Source organism: Bos indicus, chromosome 1 (assembly GCF_029378745.1).
Source record: "Bos indicus isolate NIAB-ARS_2022 breed Sahiwal x Tharparkar chromosome 1, NIAB-ARS_B.indTharparkar_mat_pri_1.0, whole genome shotgun sequence".
Taxonomy (NCBI): Eukaryota; Metazoa; Chordata; class Mammalia; order Artiodactyla; family Bovidae; genus Bos; species Bos indicus.
In genome coordinates, this window is record NC_091760.1 from 133,489,253 (window position 1) to 133,506,668 (window position 17,416).

General features: G+C 40.1%; 1 protein-coding gene across 1 annotated transcript in view; it reads left to right on the forward strand.

Annotated features, from left to right (window-relative positions):
• The first annotated feature begins 677 nt into the window (after positions 1–677).
• The window catches only part of MSL2 (MSL complex subunit 2), a 31,583-nt gene continuing 14,844 nt past the window's right edge, over positions 678–17,416 (forward strand). Inside the window, exon 1 of the mRNA XM_019962108.2 lies at positions 678–819. Coding sequence (XP_019817667.1) covers positions 678–819 — 142 coding nt within the window. The remainder of the gene's footprint in view (positions 820–17,416) is intronic.

Here is a 17,416-nt window from a genome sequence, read left to right on the forward strand (position 1 = left end):
CAGGGAACAGCCGGGCTCTAACCGCCGGGGCGGAGAGCCAGGCTCAGTCCGGACCCCGCGTCCGATATGGAGAGAGCGGCGGCGGTCTCCGTCAGCCGCAGCAGCAGCGTTCGCCGCCGCCCCGGCTCGGTGCACTAGATCCAGGAAGCCGACGCCCGCGCTGCCGTCCTTGCCGTCGCCGCTGCCTCCACGCCGGGCGCTGTGATGGAGTAAGGGCCCCGCAACCCGTGAGAAGCGTGCCCGCCTCTCGGACCGGGCCGGGGCCTGCTGCCGCGCCCGCCAGCCCGACCACAGGAGGTGCCTCCGCGTCCAGGGATGCAGCTCGAGCGCAGGCCGCCCGCCGAGCCGTGGGGCTAGACTGAGCGCCGCCTCCGCCGCGTTCTGCGCCCCGCGGCCGCCCGGGACGAACTCGAACGCTGGTTTCTCCCTCGCTCTTTTTTTTTTTTTCCTACTCGGTCTGCAAGTCTCAGGGACGGAGGAGGGGCGCCAGGGCCCCATGTGTGGGAGGACTGCTTCAGCTCCACAAACTTGTACGGATTTTGGTTACTACTTTGGCCAGTGGTTCTGCCCCGATTTCCTCCGAATTGTTACAAACTCGCTGTTGTTCCCTGGCTGCTTACAAAGTTGGATCCGGAATTTCTCTTCACCCGGGAGCCAACGGTGTCGAAGCGTCTGCAATGAACCCGGTGAATGCTACTGCTCTCTACATTTCCGCGAGCCGCCTAGTGCTCAACTACGACCCCGGAGACCCCAAGGCGTTTACAGAGATTAACAGGCTCTTGCCTTACTTCCGACAGTCCCTCTCGTGCTGCGTTTGCGGTGAGACGCTTTTTATTGTTCCCTTTTCAATGCTGGTTTAAAAAAAAAAAACAACACTCCGGGCGATGGTAACAGGAAAGGTTTGACGGCCGGGTAGTTTGTATTAAGCTTTTGTTACTTGTGTGGTAATGCAAGGTCTTTAGTTTTGAAACTCGCCAGAGGACTTTTGCCCGGCATTTGAGATAGAACCTTCTAAACCGCCCTGTACGGCGGCCTCAATGTTCAAAACTGTTTAATTCGCCTTAAGTCAGCTCAGTACCATTTCTGGTGGTGGGTTTTTGTTGTCTTCCCGCCCCCCCCCCCCCCCCCCCCCCCCCCCGGAAAGAGGGAAAATCATGCATGCTGCTGCCTTAAAAAAATTTTTTTTTTTTTTTACTGTTTCGATAACAGAACTGACAAAACACCTACCTTGGTTAAACCTGGTTTACACATGTACATGTGGCGTGTTTGCATTTCTCCAAACGTGTTAGGTGTGGACGATGGTATAGCGGGTGAACTCGCTGCGGAACTTTCCCCCCAGGTTCTTTTAATGCTTTGACAGCTTGACGGTAAACAATGATCCAGGGCAGACTGATGGTACTAAGTGCTTTTTAGCTAGTGGGGTTTTTACAGGATTACGTTTTCTTTGGCTTTACTTTATCTTGGCTTGGTAGAAAGTGATTTTAGGTGTTTTTGTTCAAGAAGTATTAGTTCGTGCTGGGCAGGATATTTTCCAAGTTATTTTTGAGAGATGAAGTTGTCTAATATTAGTGTTTCCAAAATGGTAATAACTTGTGATTATTATCGAAGTGATTGAAACTTGTTTTTCAAAAACACACCTAGACTGAAAACTTATTAATATAAAGGAAAGGGCAACTGGCAGAACCAAAACAAAATAGTAATACTCCACATTCTTATTTCTCCAAAACTTCTGAGGTTTTGTTGATCCTCTTGTTTAGTCAGAATTTGAGAAATTCGGTCGTTTCAGGCTTTTACTTAAAGATAAATTTTGCGACTGTAGTGGCTGAAGGGAGAAATAGTATTCATCTGAGATTCAACATTTTCTGTATAGCTCTGGGGCAAAGCACGGAAGGAGGGTGCAGAAAAGGTGAAGAGGTGTTTTTTTTTTTTTTGCACGTCAGGTACTTAATTTAATCTCATAGACATTTAAGTAACAGTGTTCGAATGTGATTAAGTGCTACGCTCACTGGTAACGGAGACTTAACCTTTATAGAGAAGCAGTTGCCCTGGGTAAATCAGGTAACTGCCCCCGGACCTCAGTTTCTTAACGTGTAAAATGAGAGCTTTGGGCTAGATTCACAGTTTCCTTTCTGCTCATATTTTACAAATATAAGAATTTGCTTGATTTCAGCGTTCTATCCCACCTCATTCTCCCTCTCTTTTTTGTATGGAGTACTTTATTTTATGCCTTCACAGCTTTTGATAGTCCGTGGAATGAGGAGATGGGGCTGCTGTAACAACTTTTTACACAAACTTTTCTGGGAGTGGGGATTGCTACTGTGGTAATGTAGAGGGCATAAGCCAGCCCATCCTGGCCTGCTAGAACTGCAATAAAGAGTGATGTCATAATCCAGGTAACACTTGAATATCTGGTAGGTCTCCTTTTTACAAGATAGAGGGAACTTAGCTCTCTAAGAGGGAAATGGTAGTTTTGAAATAGTGTAGGTGCTTGGTTCTTATTAGTAACTTCAGGACAGTTGTGGTCTAATTGAACATTTTCTAGAGTCTAACCTGGATTTTAAAAAATGTTATTAAAGCTACATTAGAACCTTTTTTAAAAACCAGTTTGACAACTGAAAAAGGAAGTTTTCTGACATTGGGGCTTGGTATTATTCCTTTTTCAAATGTCTCTTTCCCATCATTCTATGGGAGAGATTTGTGGGTTCTACTTTGCCTTTATAATTAAGTAGCCTGCATAAAATTTCAGCATTATAGGTGTAGGTTCAGTTTTTTCCCCTTATCTCTTTGGATGTAAGTCTGTGGTTATCAAGAGATGGGGAAAAAAAATTGTTATTTGTATTCAGAGCCAACATTTTTCATTTTTGTACCAGATACTATCCTAGACCCTTTCTTCTTAGCTGAAAAGTAGTTATTTCAATTAACAGGGCATGTGCAGTCTTACTTAATAAGGATAAACAGATATGTAAAAACGAAGTTTAATTCTCTTGGTGCTTTAAATAGGAAGTTTGTTTAAGTATGTCCTTCAGTGTCTGACCCAGTCCTACCTTTTCAGCTTTGTATTCAATTGCCCTCATATATAATTTCAGTCAGTTTAGTATTTTTGTCTTTTCAAACGTACATACCGTATGACTTCCTCCTCTTTTCCCCACCTTTGCACTCTGAAGTTCCTTCTACCTAATATTTCTATTCTGTATGGTCTAAATCCCTCCTTAGTGAATTCTTTGTTCTAATCATAGGCACTTTGAACTCTTGTAGAGCAGTTTTTATATAAAATTATTCTATCTTAGGGTAAATACTAAGTTTTTGTACATTTTTTGTGTTCCTTTTGCCTCATTCTTTCCTATCCAGTGACTTAGTTGCATGTAGGTGTTTATGACAGACTCAGAGGAAGAAAGTGAGGAGGTGGGGAGGTAAAATCCTAACTTTGTTACTTTGCTGTCTAGGCAAGTTATTTTAACTTTTCACCTGAATTTCCTCTATGTACAGAAGGGGATAGTCAGGCCTTCTTTAAGTTTTGTTTCTCCAAATCTGTGTTATATGTGAGTTTATTTTTAAGGGGGAAAAGCCTTTTGAACCCATGAGAACAAGTGTGTGGACTTGGCTGTCTGGCTTGGCATCCTGCTCTTGTAGAGAGGTAGACAAAGGTAGGGGGAAGTGAGAGATTGAACTATCAGTTCAAATATAGTGAGTGAGTGAAAGTTGCTCAGTCGTGTCCTACTCTTTGCGAACCCATGGGCTATACAGTCCATGGAATTCTCCAGGCCAGAATACTTGAGTGGGTAGCCTTTCCCTTCTCCAAGGGATCTTCCCAAGCCCAGGGATCCAACCCAGGCCTCTGGCATTGCAGGCGGATTTTTTTTTTTTTTTTTTCCAGCTGAGCCACAAGGGAAGCCCTTGTGAATATTGTGAAACCTTGAGTATTCACTGGAACTACAGGTTTTGTTATCATTGTTCTTTGAAATGTTAATAAGCTGATTATCACTGCTTGTTTTTCAGTTCTTTGAATGTTTAGACTTTCTGAAGCTTCTGGTGAATGGGATAGCAATGCTCCAGAGTTATTGTTGTTTCTAGGCCACAGACAGTAGTACTGCAGGTACTAATTTTGTGTCAGTTTTTTCCCCTTGTTATAAATGTTGAGCTTTATTATTTTGTCATTTATCTTGAAGTATGTAGAATTTACTTCTGATGGCATGAGACTTCATAAATTCTAAGGATTTTAAGTTTTTTGTTAAGCTTTTAAGTCCTCAAATGCTGTAATAAGTTTGATATGTTAGAATAAATACTGTTAGAACTGGAAGGACAAGATAAGTGAGTGGAAAAATATTACTCTCTGACATATTTGGAGTCCTGTAAATTAATCATGGTCACATCTCTACTCAGGGACGTGAATATTTCCCTGATGTTTTAAATTCTAGAAACGAAATAGTTTTGGCTTTTACTGAATAGTTGTGAAACTTTTGGATATCCAGTTTCTCATTTATAAAATAGAAAGGGGCTGGAAAATAGTACCACTGACAGGCTGACCAACTTTTGAATGTTACAGTCTTAAAAACCAAGCCCTATTTTTTCTTTCTACTGTTAACTCTCACATTGCGTTACCAGGTAGGTGGTTCCCTGAGGGCGAGAATCTTCCTGGTCTTGGTCACCTCTGTAGCCCTGCACCTGACAATTACTGGCTCAATGAGTATTGTTGAATGGATGAAGGTTCAAAGTAGGAAGGATGTGCTCTCAGAATAAAGTGTGTGCCTTAAAATTAAATAGATTTAACTTCATGAAAGATGACTTTCATTTTCCTTATTTGTCTCATTTGGGCATTGTTTGTGGGACCACGTTGGAATTAGTGCAGTAGATCTCAAAAATCTCTTTCAGTTCTGGAATTCTGATTCTTGAAGCAGAAATACTTTGTCTTTTGATTGAGTAAACAATTTATAAATAGCAAGAATCTTCTAAAATGAAGTTTGAACATGTAGCCTGGAGTGACTTAAACTATCTTTTAGACTGTGGCTGAATTTAAAGCCATTTGTATAATGTAAGCATTACACTAATTTTTAAAATTTTTATTAATTTATTTGGCTGTGCAGAGTCTTAGTTGCAGCCTGTGGGATCTTCTGTGTTTGTTGAGACAGGCGAGATCTTTGGTTGTGGCCTGTGGGATCTAGTTCCCTGACCAGGGATTGAACCTGGGCCTCCTGCATTGGGAGCACGGTTTGCCACTGGACTACCAGGGAAGTCCCTATGCTGCTGCTGCTGCTAAGTTGCTTCAGTCGTGTCCGACTCTGTGCGACCCCATAGACAGCAGGCCACCAGGCCCCATCGTCCCTGGGATTCTCCAGGCAAGAACACTGGAGTGTGTTGCCATTTCCTCCTCCAATGCGTGAAAGTGAAGTCGCCCAGTCGTGTCTGACTCATAGCGACCCCATGGACTGCAGCCTACCAGGCTCCTCCATCCGTGGGATTTTCCAGGCAAGAGTACTGAAGTGGGTTGCCATTGCCTTCTCCGAGGGAAGTCCCTATACTGATGTTTTATATTTATGTTTGTTTCAAGTGTGAGTTCATTTGATACTGTATTTTTTTGGTACCTAAAATCACTGTAGTAAAATTTTTTTATTTTAAGCACATAATATAAATATAAAACTTAACCACCTTAACCTTTTTATTAAAAGTTAATTTTTGGTTGTGTTGGATCTTTGTTGCTTCTCGTGACTTTATTTTTGGTGAGTAGGGGCTAGTCTTCATTGTAGTGTGCGGGCTTCTCATTGAGGTGTCTTCGCAAAGAGTTGGACACGACTGAGCAACTGAACTGAACTGAGTGGATTTCAGTAGTTGTGGTGTGTGGGCTTAGTTGCTCCAGAATCTTCTCAGACTGGGGATCAAATTTGTGTCCTCTGCATCGGCAGGTGGTTTCTTAATGACCGGACCACCAGGGAAGACTGTTAACAATTTTTAAATGTATCGTTCAGTAGTGTTGAATATGTTTACATTGTTGTGGAACAGGTTTCCACAACTTTTTTGGTCTTGCAAATCTATGCCTAACGAGCAGCCACCATTTTCTTTCTTCCCCCTCAACCCCTTGTAACCACCGCTGTACTCTCTGTCTTTCTGAATTTGACTGCTGTTACTGATTCCTCATATAAGTAGAATTATATGGTCTTATATTTGTCTTTTTTTTGACTGGTTTATTTCACTTAGCTAACGTCTTCAAGGTTCAAGCATCAGATTTCTTTCCACCTTTTGGCCACAGCACATGTGGGATGGTAGTTCTCCCACCAGGGATCAGACCCACACCCTTTGTGTTGGAAGCACAGAATTTTTACTACTGGGTAGCCAGGGAAATCCCAGGATTTCTTTGCTTTTTAAGGCTTAATAATAATTCTCTTGTATGCATAGCACATGCTTACTTTATTCATTCATCCACTGTTGAATGTTTGAGTTGCTTCTACCTCTTGACTGTTGTGAATAGTATTAAGAACATGGATGTGTAAACAACTCTTTGAGACACTGCTTTCAATTCTTTTTGGTGTATATATACCCAGAAGTAGGATTGCTGAATTGTGTGATATTTCTGTTTTTATTTTTTGAGGAACTCCATACTGTTTTCCAAAGTGGTTGGTACCGTTTTACAATTCTGCTGGCAAAACAGGGTTTCCAGTTAGTTTCTCCATGTCTTTGCCAACACTTGTATTTCCTGTTTTGTTCTTGATTATTTTTTTAATGGTAGCCGTTCTGATGGGTGTGAGATGATCTCTCATTGTGCTTTGTATTTCTCTGGAGGTTGGTGATTTTTGCATATACTTGCAGTCGTATATCGTCTTTGGAGAATCACTGTTTTTTTAAATCTTGAAAATTTTTATTTTGCTTATAAAGTCTTTATTAATCAGTTGTGATGTTCTCAGTGCTGGAATAAAAGATGAATTAAGACACATAGCCCCAACCATATGTTACTCAGTGATATGGGAAAGACAGATAAGTAAACCAGCAATTATTGTGTGTTAGAGTCACTTATACCAAGTCTCAAGCATTATAATAGAATACTCATATGTTAATTTTGTCACACATGTAAAAACCTCAGAAATTAATGGAGTGGTTCTGTCCCCCCCACCCGTCTCGCCCCCAACTTGTTTTTGAATAGCTGTTTGGGTCAAAGTTTGGGCAATCCTGATTGGGGTTAGAGCAGAATTTGGTTTACCAGTTTTTTCTTGGAACTTAAGTTTGCCTCTGATCTGGGAAGAATTCTTTGCCCAGTCACCCATGTAACTCTTTGCAACTTTTTCGATTGTAGTCCGCCAGGCTCCTTTCTCCATGGGATTTTTCAGGCAAGAATACTGAAGCAGGTTGCAATTTCCTCCTTCAAGGGATCTTCCCAGCCCAGGGACCAAACCCACATGTCCTGCACTGCAGGCAGATTCTTGACCACTGAGCCATCGGGGAAGCCAAAGGAAGAAAATTATTTAGTATTATGTGTTGGCAGATACTCTTATTTTAGATATATTTAACTGTTGGTTTCTTTTCCTAAGAAAAATCTCCTTTTTACAGTTTACCATTTTAGTGTTCTAAAATTATTTCTAAAATGTTAGTTCCTACTTGGTTATGTTTGAAAAGTCAAAGTCTCTCAGTTGTGTCCAACTCTTTGCGACCCCCATGGACTGTAACCTGCCAGGCTCCTCTGTCCATGGAATTCTCCAGGCAAGAATACTGGAGTGGGTTTCCATTCCCTTCTCCAGGGGATCTTCCTGACCCAGGGATTGAAAGCAGGTCTCCCACATTGCAGGCGGATTATGTTTATGGACAGTAAAATTGCCTTAGGGAAAGGATGCACTATGCATTTTTGTGGATGCTGAGTGAGAATAGCTTTGATCCACAGCCCTTTGTCATAAGATAAAACCTACTGAAAATGTAGTAACAATTCAGAGCAGAAACAGTATGGTACTGTAGAATTAAGCAGCAGAAACTGTTTCAGTCTAATGGGATCTAAGGGTTTCCCAGTGTCTCAGTAGTAAAGAATTCACCTGCCAAGCAGGAGATGCAGGTTTCATCCCTGGGTCAGGAAGATCCCCTGGAGAAAAGTGAAAGTGTTAGTTGCTTAGTTGTGTGTGACTCTTTGCGACCCAAGGACTGTAGCCTTGGGCTTCTCTGTCCATGGAATTCTCCAGCAAGTTATACTGGAGTGGGTAGCCATTCCCTTCTTCAGGGAAGATCCCTGGGTCAGGAAGATCAGCTGGAGAAGGAAATGGCAACCCACTTCATTATTCTTGCTTAGGAAATCCCATGGAGAAAGGAGCCTGGCGGGCTACAGTCCTTGGAGTCTCCAAGGGCCAGGGACATGACTTAGTAACTAAACAGCAGCAGTAGCAGTTAGATCTAGGAAATTTGGGGCTTGAGCTGAGCTAAGAGGAATGGTGAAAAGTGAACATTTTCAACAAGACTTAAGAGAGAACATTTGGCTTGTTTAGGATGCAGAAAATCAAGTTTATTTGTAATGAGTCCTTGTAGGGGAGCCCATCTGTGACCCATAGTGGTAACTCGGGGGCCTTTTGTGGGAGGGAACCTTGATGTCAGGCTAAGGAATTTGACATTTACCATATGACTTGTTCTTTTTCACAGTGTGTTCTATAGGTCACCAAATCAAACCCACTGAAAGAGATTGTTAAAATACAGATTCCTGGTTATCAGACTGATTGAATTGAAATCTCTGTGGGCAAGGCCTTGTAATCTGCATTTTCTCCCCCCTCCCCCATATGAGGAGCAGAATTTGGAAATCCCTATTACCTTCGAGAAATATTTTTAAAGTAGGAGAGTGATGTGATCAAAACTTTATTTTAGAAAAGATTAGTTTGGGGATGGAATTTAGGATTGATTATTGGAGTAAGGTGAAATTCAATTAGAAAGGATAATATGTATCCTTGTTATAGAGGCCTGAATAGTGATGGGAGTGAAGAGGCAACACCCTAAGATAATGCAAAGGGAAAATTTTGTCCTCTTTATAGTTATAACATTTTAATTCTTTGATATATACTGTAGTATATTTTGTTTTTGGCTAGGCATTTTGACTGTGAATGGGCTAAATGAGATATTTCCTCCCATTAAATTTATAAAAGTACTAAATTTTACAGATAAAACCTGGCTTGTCAGGTACTTGGGAGAGGTTTCAGTTAAGGTAGGAATTAGTGGAGTAGGAAATGGCAACCCACTCCAGTACTCTTGCCTGGAGAATCCCTTGGACAGAGGATCCTGGTGGGCTACAGTCCATGGGATTGCAGTTGGACAAGACTGGGCGACTGACACACACACAAAATTGAGGAGATACTTGATAGTGCAATACACTTCATCTATTCTCCCATCTCCTGCAGGAAGCAGGATGGGGCCGCCAGCACCTGGGAGGCAAGATGGCTCCTCCCCGCCCCCCCAAATCCCTTCTGGAAGTCTTGGGGCCTCAGTGCCTGCAAGAGCTGCTCCTGCTGCTGCTGCTAAGTTGCTTTCAGTCATGTCCGACTCTGTGCGACCCCATAGACGGCAGCCCACCAGGCTCTGCCATCCTTGGGATTCTCCAGGCAAGAACACTGTAGTGGGTTGCCATTTCCTTCTCCAAAGCATGAAAGTGAAAAGTGAAAGTGAAGTTGCTCAGTCGTGTCCGACTCTTCGGGACCCCATGGACTGCAGCCCACCAGGCTTCTCCGTCCATGGGATTTTCCATGCAAGAGTACTGGAGTGGGGTGCCATTGCCTTCTGCCTTGGGCAAATAAGAGACTAAGTTGTTTACTGGCAAAAAAAAAAAAAACAAAACACAAAAGATAGGAATTAGGACCAAGTAGGCCTGGGGAGAATGAAAAGAAGGATGAAACAGTAATGATTTGATGATGCCTGGGAGTTGGGATTAGTGAGGAAATATTATTGGAAATGTGTTTAGGAAAGGCTAAAATTGAAACACTTTAATTTTGTGCCCTTTCCTGGAAACCTTGATTTTAAAATGATCTTATATGCTTTTTGGTATAGTAAAACAAACAATATAGCTTTTGACTCCTGGGATTGTGGTTTTCATTCTCTCAAATTAATTTGAACATTCAGTCCTTTTTTTACAGTCCTTGTTTTCATTACATTGATAGTATACCATCATTAATTGGTTAATGCTTTATTGTATTATCTTCTCTTGGAGTCCACCTGGCTATTTTAATCTATAATTTGATTTGTTTTTGTGAGTTCTGATTAAATTTTATCTTTTATTTTAAAAGATAGTGTTTCAGAATCCTTATTCTAATTTGTATTTCTCTCTGTGTCCCTCACCTTTGAGTTTTCTTCCTATCCATTTAGTTTATGTTATTGTCTTGTCTCTTTTAAACATTATTTTTTGTTGTTTCCATGTCAGGAAATTAATTCAGATAATTTTCTTCATTTTAATTACTGTATGCCTGGCCATTTTCATCTTTTCCCTGTTCTGACTCCATAATATTTTAGCAGAGTTTTTCTTGTTCATTGCCTTTCTGCTCAGAAACATCTGGCTTTGTCAAGCTATTTTTATCTAGTTTTATAGCCTGCATATTTTGTGTATGTTAACTTTAGTTTGTCTATTAATTAGCATTTGCCCTTTAAAAAAGTAATTATATTTCTGGCTGAGCTTGTTCTTCATTGTTGCAAGGGCTTTTTTCTAGTTGCAGCAAGCAGGGGCTACTCTTGCTTCTCATATCCGTGGCTTCTCTTGGGTTGTAGAGGTGTGAACTCAGTAGTTTTGGCATGTGGGCTTACCCCACTGTATGTTGGATCTTAGTTCCTCAGCCAGGGATCGAACCCATGTTCCCTGCCTTGGAAGGCAAATTCTTAACTAACCACTGGACCACCAGACAAGACCACATTGAAGTTTAAATCTCTGTCTCCTTTTCTCCCAGGTGGCACAGTGGTAAAGAATCTGCCTGCCAATGCAGAAGATGTGGGTTTAATCCTGGGTCAGAAGATCCCTGTCATAGGAAATGCAACCCACTCCAGTATTTTTGCCTGGAAAATTCCATGGACAGAGGAGTCTGGCAGGCTACAGTCCATGGGGTTGCAAAGAGTCAGACATGACTGAGCTACAGAGCATGGCATACACTCCTGTTGTGAAATTTGGGACTCTGTCCATATATAATATGGGATTATAAAATTAGAAGGGAGCATTCCAATTCAGGTATCCTTGTGATGGATTTCTGAATCCCCTCCACAGTTAATTAGTTGGTTGCCCAGCTTATGAGTCAGCTTTTTCAAGATACGACATAAGATATGACTGGCATATTCTTTCCACCAGAATGTCTGAGTGTCTCAGAGATCTTTTAATGATGTCATTGAGCTTGCCAGTTCAATTTTTACATAGATTTTACATGGAAGGTTATTCTTCCTAATGAGAATTTATAAAGCTTTAGACAGGAAGATAAATTGTAAAGCCATTTTCTTCACATCAAATAATCCTTCCTGTAATATTCTTGAAAATTCGTCCAAGCCTTTTCCTGAATACCTCTGGGGTAGGGAGCTAAATTTTACTCTGCAAAATAGCCCTATCTGTTTTGAAGTGTAGAATTCTAATGTTGAGATCTTGAATTATTTTGTGAAACCATATCTGGATAAGAATCACTGTTGCTTTATCTTGTTTGGCGTTTGGGATAGTTATTGGTTTATGATGTTTATGGTCAACTAAAGTATTTTCATAAGTTGGTTGATGGTGTGTTTAGATCTTCTCTGTCATTACTGATTTTCTGTGTTGTAAATTTTTGAGAGATGTTATCTCTAGCTGTGATTATGGATTTAGCAGTTTCTCTTTGGAGTTTCTGTCAGTTCTTGCTTTGTGTATTTTGAAGTTCTGTTTTTAGGTACATAAAATAATTCTGAACATCTGGAATATAGATAAGATATATAATGTAATAGTCATAGAACATAGTTGATCAACATCAAGTTGATTTTTAATGTTCTGGTCTAATCCTGTCATCTATCATTTTTAGTTATGTTGCTGTTTGGTTTTTCTACTCTGCATGGGTCATATTTTTCTGCCTTTTTTGCATACCTAGTTAATTTTTTTAAAAATGTATTTTTGGCCATACCATGGATGCAGGATGTGGGATCTTAGTTCCTCTATCAGAGATTGAACCTTGTGCCTCTTCCTATGGAAGTGTGGATGGAATCTTTAACTACAGGACTACCAGGCAAGTCCGTACCTGGTTAATTTTGATTAGATGCTAGATACTGTGAATTGTACCTTGTTGGTAAAATTTTACCTTGTGGGTGGGTGTTTTTCTCCTATTCTTGAGCTTTGTTCTTGAGAATGAGGTTAAGTTACTTGGCAGATAGTCTGACCCTTGATCCTTTTGAAGCTTGTTTTTTTCTTTTTTTAATTAAGGGATAACCAAAGCAGCCTTTGGGGCTGATTTTCTGCACTACTGAGGCAAGAACCTTTTTAACTACTCTGATGCCTCGTGAATTATGTGGTTTCTCACACAAGGTGGTGGGAATAAGAATTGTTCTGCTGCTTTGGAGTTACAGGTATTGTTCTTTTTGCTCCTTTCTGGAGGTTTTCTCTCCATCCTGGGGTGATTTCCTCATACACACGTGCTAATAATTTTTTACTCAGCTGAAGATTTGAAAAGGGCCATGTATGAATCTGCATTCTTTCACTGTTCAGCACTCTAATCTCTGGTGTGCTCTGCCCTGAGGCATCTAGCTGCCTTAGCACCCAGTTCTGTCTTCTCAGCCCAGGGACACCCCTGGGCCTTGTCTTGGTTCTCTCTCCTTGTGCTGTGGCCTGAACATTATTTCTAGACAGTAAGCTGGGACAGCTTAAGTTGTTTGTTACTCCATCCAGGGATCTGTGGAACCCATTGGACAATATATATGAAAACCATTGTTTTGTCCAGTTTCTGTTTCAGTTAGGAGAGTAAGTCTGATTATTCCAATTTGTCTGGAAGCAGAATCAGATTAAATACAGTTCTTTAGTTATACTTAGCTATATCTTAGGTGCTTGGTAGCCACATGTAGGTAACAACTACCTTATTGCATATGTAAAATATTTCCATCATTATGCATAAAACAGTTCTACTGGGACTTCTTTGGTGGTCCAGTGGTTAAGACACTGCACTTCCACTGCAGGGAGCACAGGTTCAGTCTCTGGTTGGGGAACTAAGATGCTGCATATTGTTGGTGGCCAAGAAATAGAAGGAAAAAAAATAACCTTAAAATAATAAAGTTTTACTGGACAGTGCTAACACAACTAACGAACTTAGGTTTATTCCTGAAAGCTGTGGGAGCATTGAAAGATGCCTTCAATGTTTTCATCTTAAGTTTTGATTTTTAAAACATTGAGCCCTTAAAACATTATGAACAGATCACTGGAGCTCACCACTATAAACTTAAAAAAAACAACTTTCCCAAATCAATGAATTGGATTCAAGCAGGTGTTTCACAGTATTCATGTAGTGAAGTGAAGCGAAGTGAAAGTTGCTCAGTTGTGTCTGACTCTTTGCAATCCCATGGACTATATAGTCCATGGAATTCTCCAGGCTAAAATGCTGGAGTGGCTAGCCAATCCCCTCTCCAGGGTATCTTCCCAACCCAGGGATCGAACCCAGGTCTCCTGATTGGCAGGCTGATTCTTTACCACTGAGCCACCTGGGCAGACCTCATGTAGTAAAAGGTTTCCATTATTTAAGAAAAAGGAAAATAACTTTTTTTCTTCCTTTAAAATGAAGCAGTTTGAGATGTCAAATGACTACTGGACCAAATCGTGTGCCATACTAGTGAATAATTTTGCCAAATCATTCTGTTGTGAGGGTTTTATATGGTTCTGTTACTTCAGTTCAGTTTAGTTGCTTGGTCATGTCTGGCTCTCTGTGACCCCATGGACTGCAGCACGCCAGGCCTCCCTGTCCATCACCAACTCCTGGAGTTGACTCAAACTCATGTCCTTTGAGTCGGTGATGCCATCCAGCCATCTCATCCTCTGTTATCCCCTTCTCCTCCTCCTGTCTTCAGTCTTTCCCAGCATCAGAGTCTTTTCCAGTGAGTCAGTTCTTCACATGAGGTGGCCAAAGTATTGGAGTTTGAGCTTCAGCGTCAGTCCTTCCAATGAATATTCAGGACTGATTTCCTTTAGGATGGACTGGTTGGATCTCCTTGCTGTCCAAGGGACTCTCAAGCGTCTTCTCCAACATCACAGTTCAAAAGCATCAATTCTTTGGTGCTCAGCTTTCTTTTTAGTCCAGCTCTTACATCTGTACATGACTACTGGAAAAACCATAGCTTTGACTAGATGGATCTTTGTTGGCAAAGTAATGTCTCTGCTTTTTAATATTGCTGTCTAGGTTGGTCATTACTTTTCATCCCAGGAGCAAGCATCTTTTAATTTCATGGCTGCAGTCAGTATCTGCAGTGATTTTGGAGCCCAAGAAAATAAAGTCTGTCACTGTTTTCACTGTTTCCCCATCTGTTTACCATGAAGGGATGGGACCAGATGCCATGATCTTAGTTTTCTGACTGTGAGTTTTAAGCCAACTTTTTCACTCTCCACTTTCACTTTCATCAAGAGGCTCTTTAGTTCTTCGCTTTCTGCCATAAGGGTGGTGTCATCTGCCTATCTGAGGTTATTGATATTTCTCCTAGCAATCTTTATTCCAGCTTGTGCTTCATCCAGCCCAGCATTTCTCATGATGTATTCTGCATATAAGTTAAATAAGCAGGATGACAATATACAGCTTTGACGCACTCTTTCTCCCTATTTGGAACCAGTCTGTTCCATGTCCAGTTCTAACTTTTGCTTCCTGACCTGCATACAGATTTCTCAAGAGGCAGGTCAGGTGGTTTGGTATTCCCATCGCTTTAAGAATTTTCCAGAGTTTGTTGTGCTCCACACAATCAAAGGCTTTGGCATCATCAATAAAGCAGCAGTAGATATTTTTCTGGAAGTCTCTTGCTTTTTCGATGATCCAGCAGATGTTGGATATTCTACTAACTTAGTCATGTGTTAATGTTTTTTTAATTCTTAGTAATATTGTTTTAGTTTTTTTAGTTCTTTGTATATCCACTCAATGGTCCATTGGTTAGGGACAAGAAACATTAAGAAAATTAAGTTGCTACTGAAATACTAGTTAACAAGGAACACAAAAACACTGATGATTTTAAGTATCTGGCTCATGATTATTATTGCCCCTCTCTGTAAATTGTCTGTGTTCTGTTAATATCCTGTCTATTAACAGAGTATAGGTAATTATCCAAAAAGAAATATTAGCAAGAAAAAATAGTGATATATACGTGTATATATTCTCAGTCGCTTCAGTTGTGTCTGACTCTTTGCAACCCCATGGACTGTAGCCAATCAAGACAGGCTCCTCTGTCCATGGGATCCTCCAGGCGAGAATACTCGAGTGGATTGCCATTTCCTACTCCAGGATATATATATATTTGGCCTTTTATTTTTAGAGAATAAAGACTATGCTTGCTGTGCTACTTGAAGTGTTTGTAAATACCAAACACTTCATCATTTAGTAACAGAACACTAAAAGTTTTTCTAGTGAAAGATGAATTCCAAATTCCAAGTCACATTTACAGTTTTGTCCTTGTATAATGTGTTAAATTTTAGCCTATGTTTTTAACATTTGTAAGTCTACAAACAAGTCATTTAAAAATAAATATTGGGGGGATGTCCCTGGCATCCCAGTGGTTAGGACGCTGTGCTTCTATTGGGCTTCCACTGCAGGGTGCAGGTTGCGGAACTAAGAACCCACATGTTGTGTGGTATGGGCCAAAAATAAAAAAGATACATTGCCAAAATGCATTTTATTACATAATTTAAATAATGCAAGATGTAGTCCTTGTTAATGGGAAGTCAAAATTTGTATGTTTTATTAAAATTAACTCATAATTTTTGATAATACTCTGATTTAAAAATTTTCTTTTTTGAAACCATTTAATCACATTTCTTAACTGATTAGAAAATTGTCCAGGTTGAAAGATGGCATCAAGGCAAAAAAGGTAAAGTATCTTTAATCCTGGTTGTCGATCAGAATTTGTTAGGAAGCTTATTCAAAATACATATTCCTGGGCAGTCTTGAGTCAATCTGGAGAAGGCCATCTACATAATTCTAATACTAATCTCTGAATAAGAGTACTGCTGTCTTTGAATTCTCCTTATGTGAGGTTTTATAGGTGTACTTTAAAAAATATGTATGTGCCAATAAATTAAGTAATATGGAATTAAGCAAGGGCTTCCCTGGTGGCTCAGTGGTAAAGAATCCACCTGCCAATGCAGGAGACGCAGAAGATGTGGGTTTGATTCCTGGGTTGGGAAGATCCATTTCTTAGAGAAGGAAGTAGCAACCCACTCCAGTATTCTTGCCAGGGAAATCCCATGGATTTCCAAGAGGAGCTTGGCAGGCTACAGTCCATGGGGTCATAAAGAATTGGACACAACTAAGCGACTAAACAACAATATTAAATGAGCAAGTTTCTTGACAGTTTTCAGTTTTAAGATACTATTGTAGATTTTGGGATGCCTTTCCAGGAGGATATTAAAGCAAACCTATTACTGCATTCTGGTATAATGAAACACCAGTTTGGGAAATTTGGATCTAGCTTTATATTGATTTATTCAGTTAATGTTTGGTTGTTCAGCGATGAATCAATTGTGCCTGACTAGCCTGCTTTATCTTACTGCTAGTAATTTAATGAGAGATCATCATGGCTTTGCTAAAATATGAAAATAACAGAATATTACAAAAGTACTCTGTAACCACAAAACACTCTATAAAAGTCTCTTCTACATAATTATAAGATAAATGGTGTCTGGCATTCTTTTAATATCTTACTAGAATATGAAATGAGGTATGACTTGAGTTTATGACTATGCTGTGGTTTATATATCATCCATTTAATAATTTATGGTGTTTGGTCTTTTAGTTTATAATGGTAGTTGACTGGTGAAGCCTACTTACCTTGTATCAACTACTGACATCACCAAGAGTATCAGGAAATATTTTTCATAGTTTTACATTGACTAAAGACATAAAAGGTAAAGAAGCTCTGAAGTTTAATTATTCAGATGTTCAGTAAACAGGTTGGCTTGAGTAACATTCATACTTTTAAAATTGCAGTATTTAACAGTTGATTTGCATTTTTTATTACACAGCAGACTAGTTGTAATCCTTTTTCCAAAACTGGAAATGCAGACTTTGTGTGTTTTTTTTTTTTTTAAATCACCCTCCCCCCACCGCCACTCCCCTGGTGTACATAATTAGCTGTCACTGGTCTGTCAGTAAAGTCGTGCTTATTTAAAGTGATGTAAATGAACTTTAAAATAATTACTTGATCAAGCAGTCAAAATACATCTGTGTCACCATTTTTAGTGATTGATGCATATCTATCATCATACTCTCTGATTTTAAAATGCACCTTTTCTATCATACTATGAAATTAT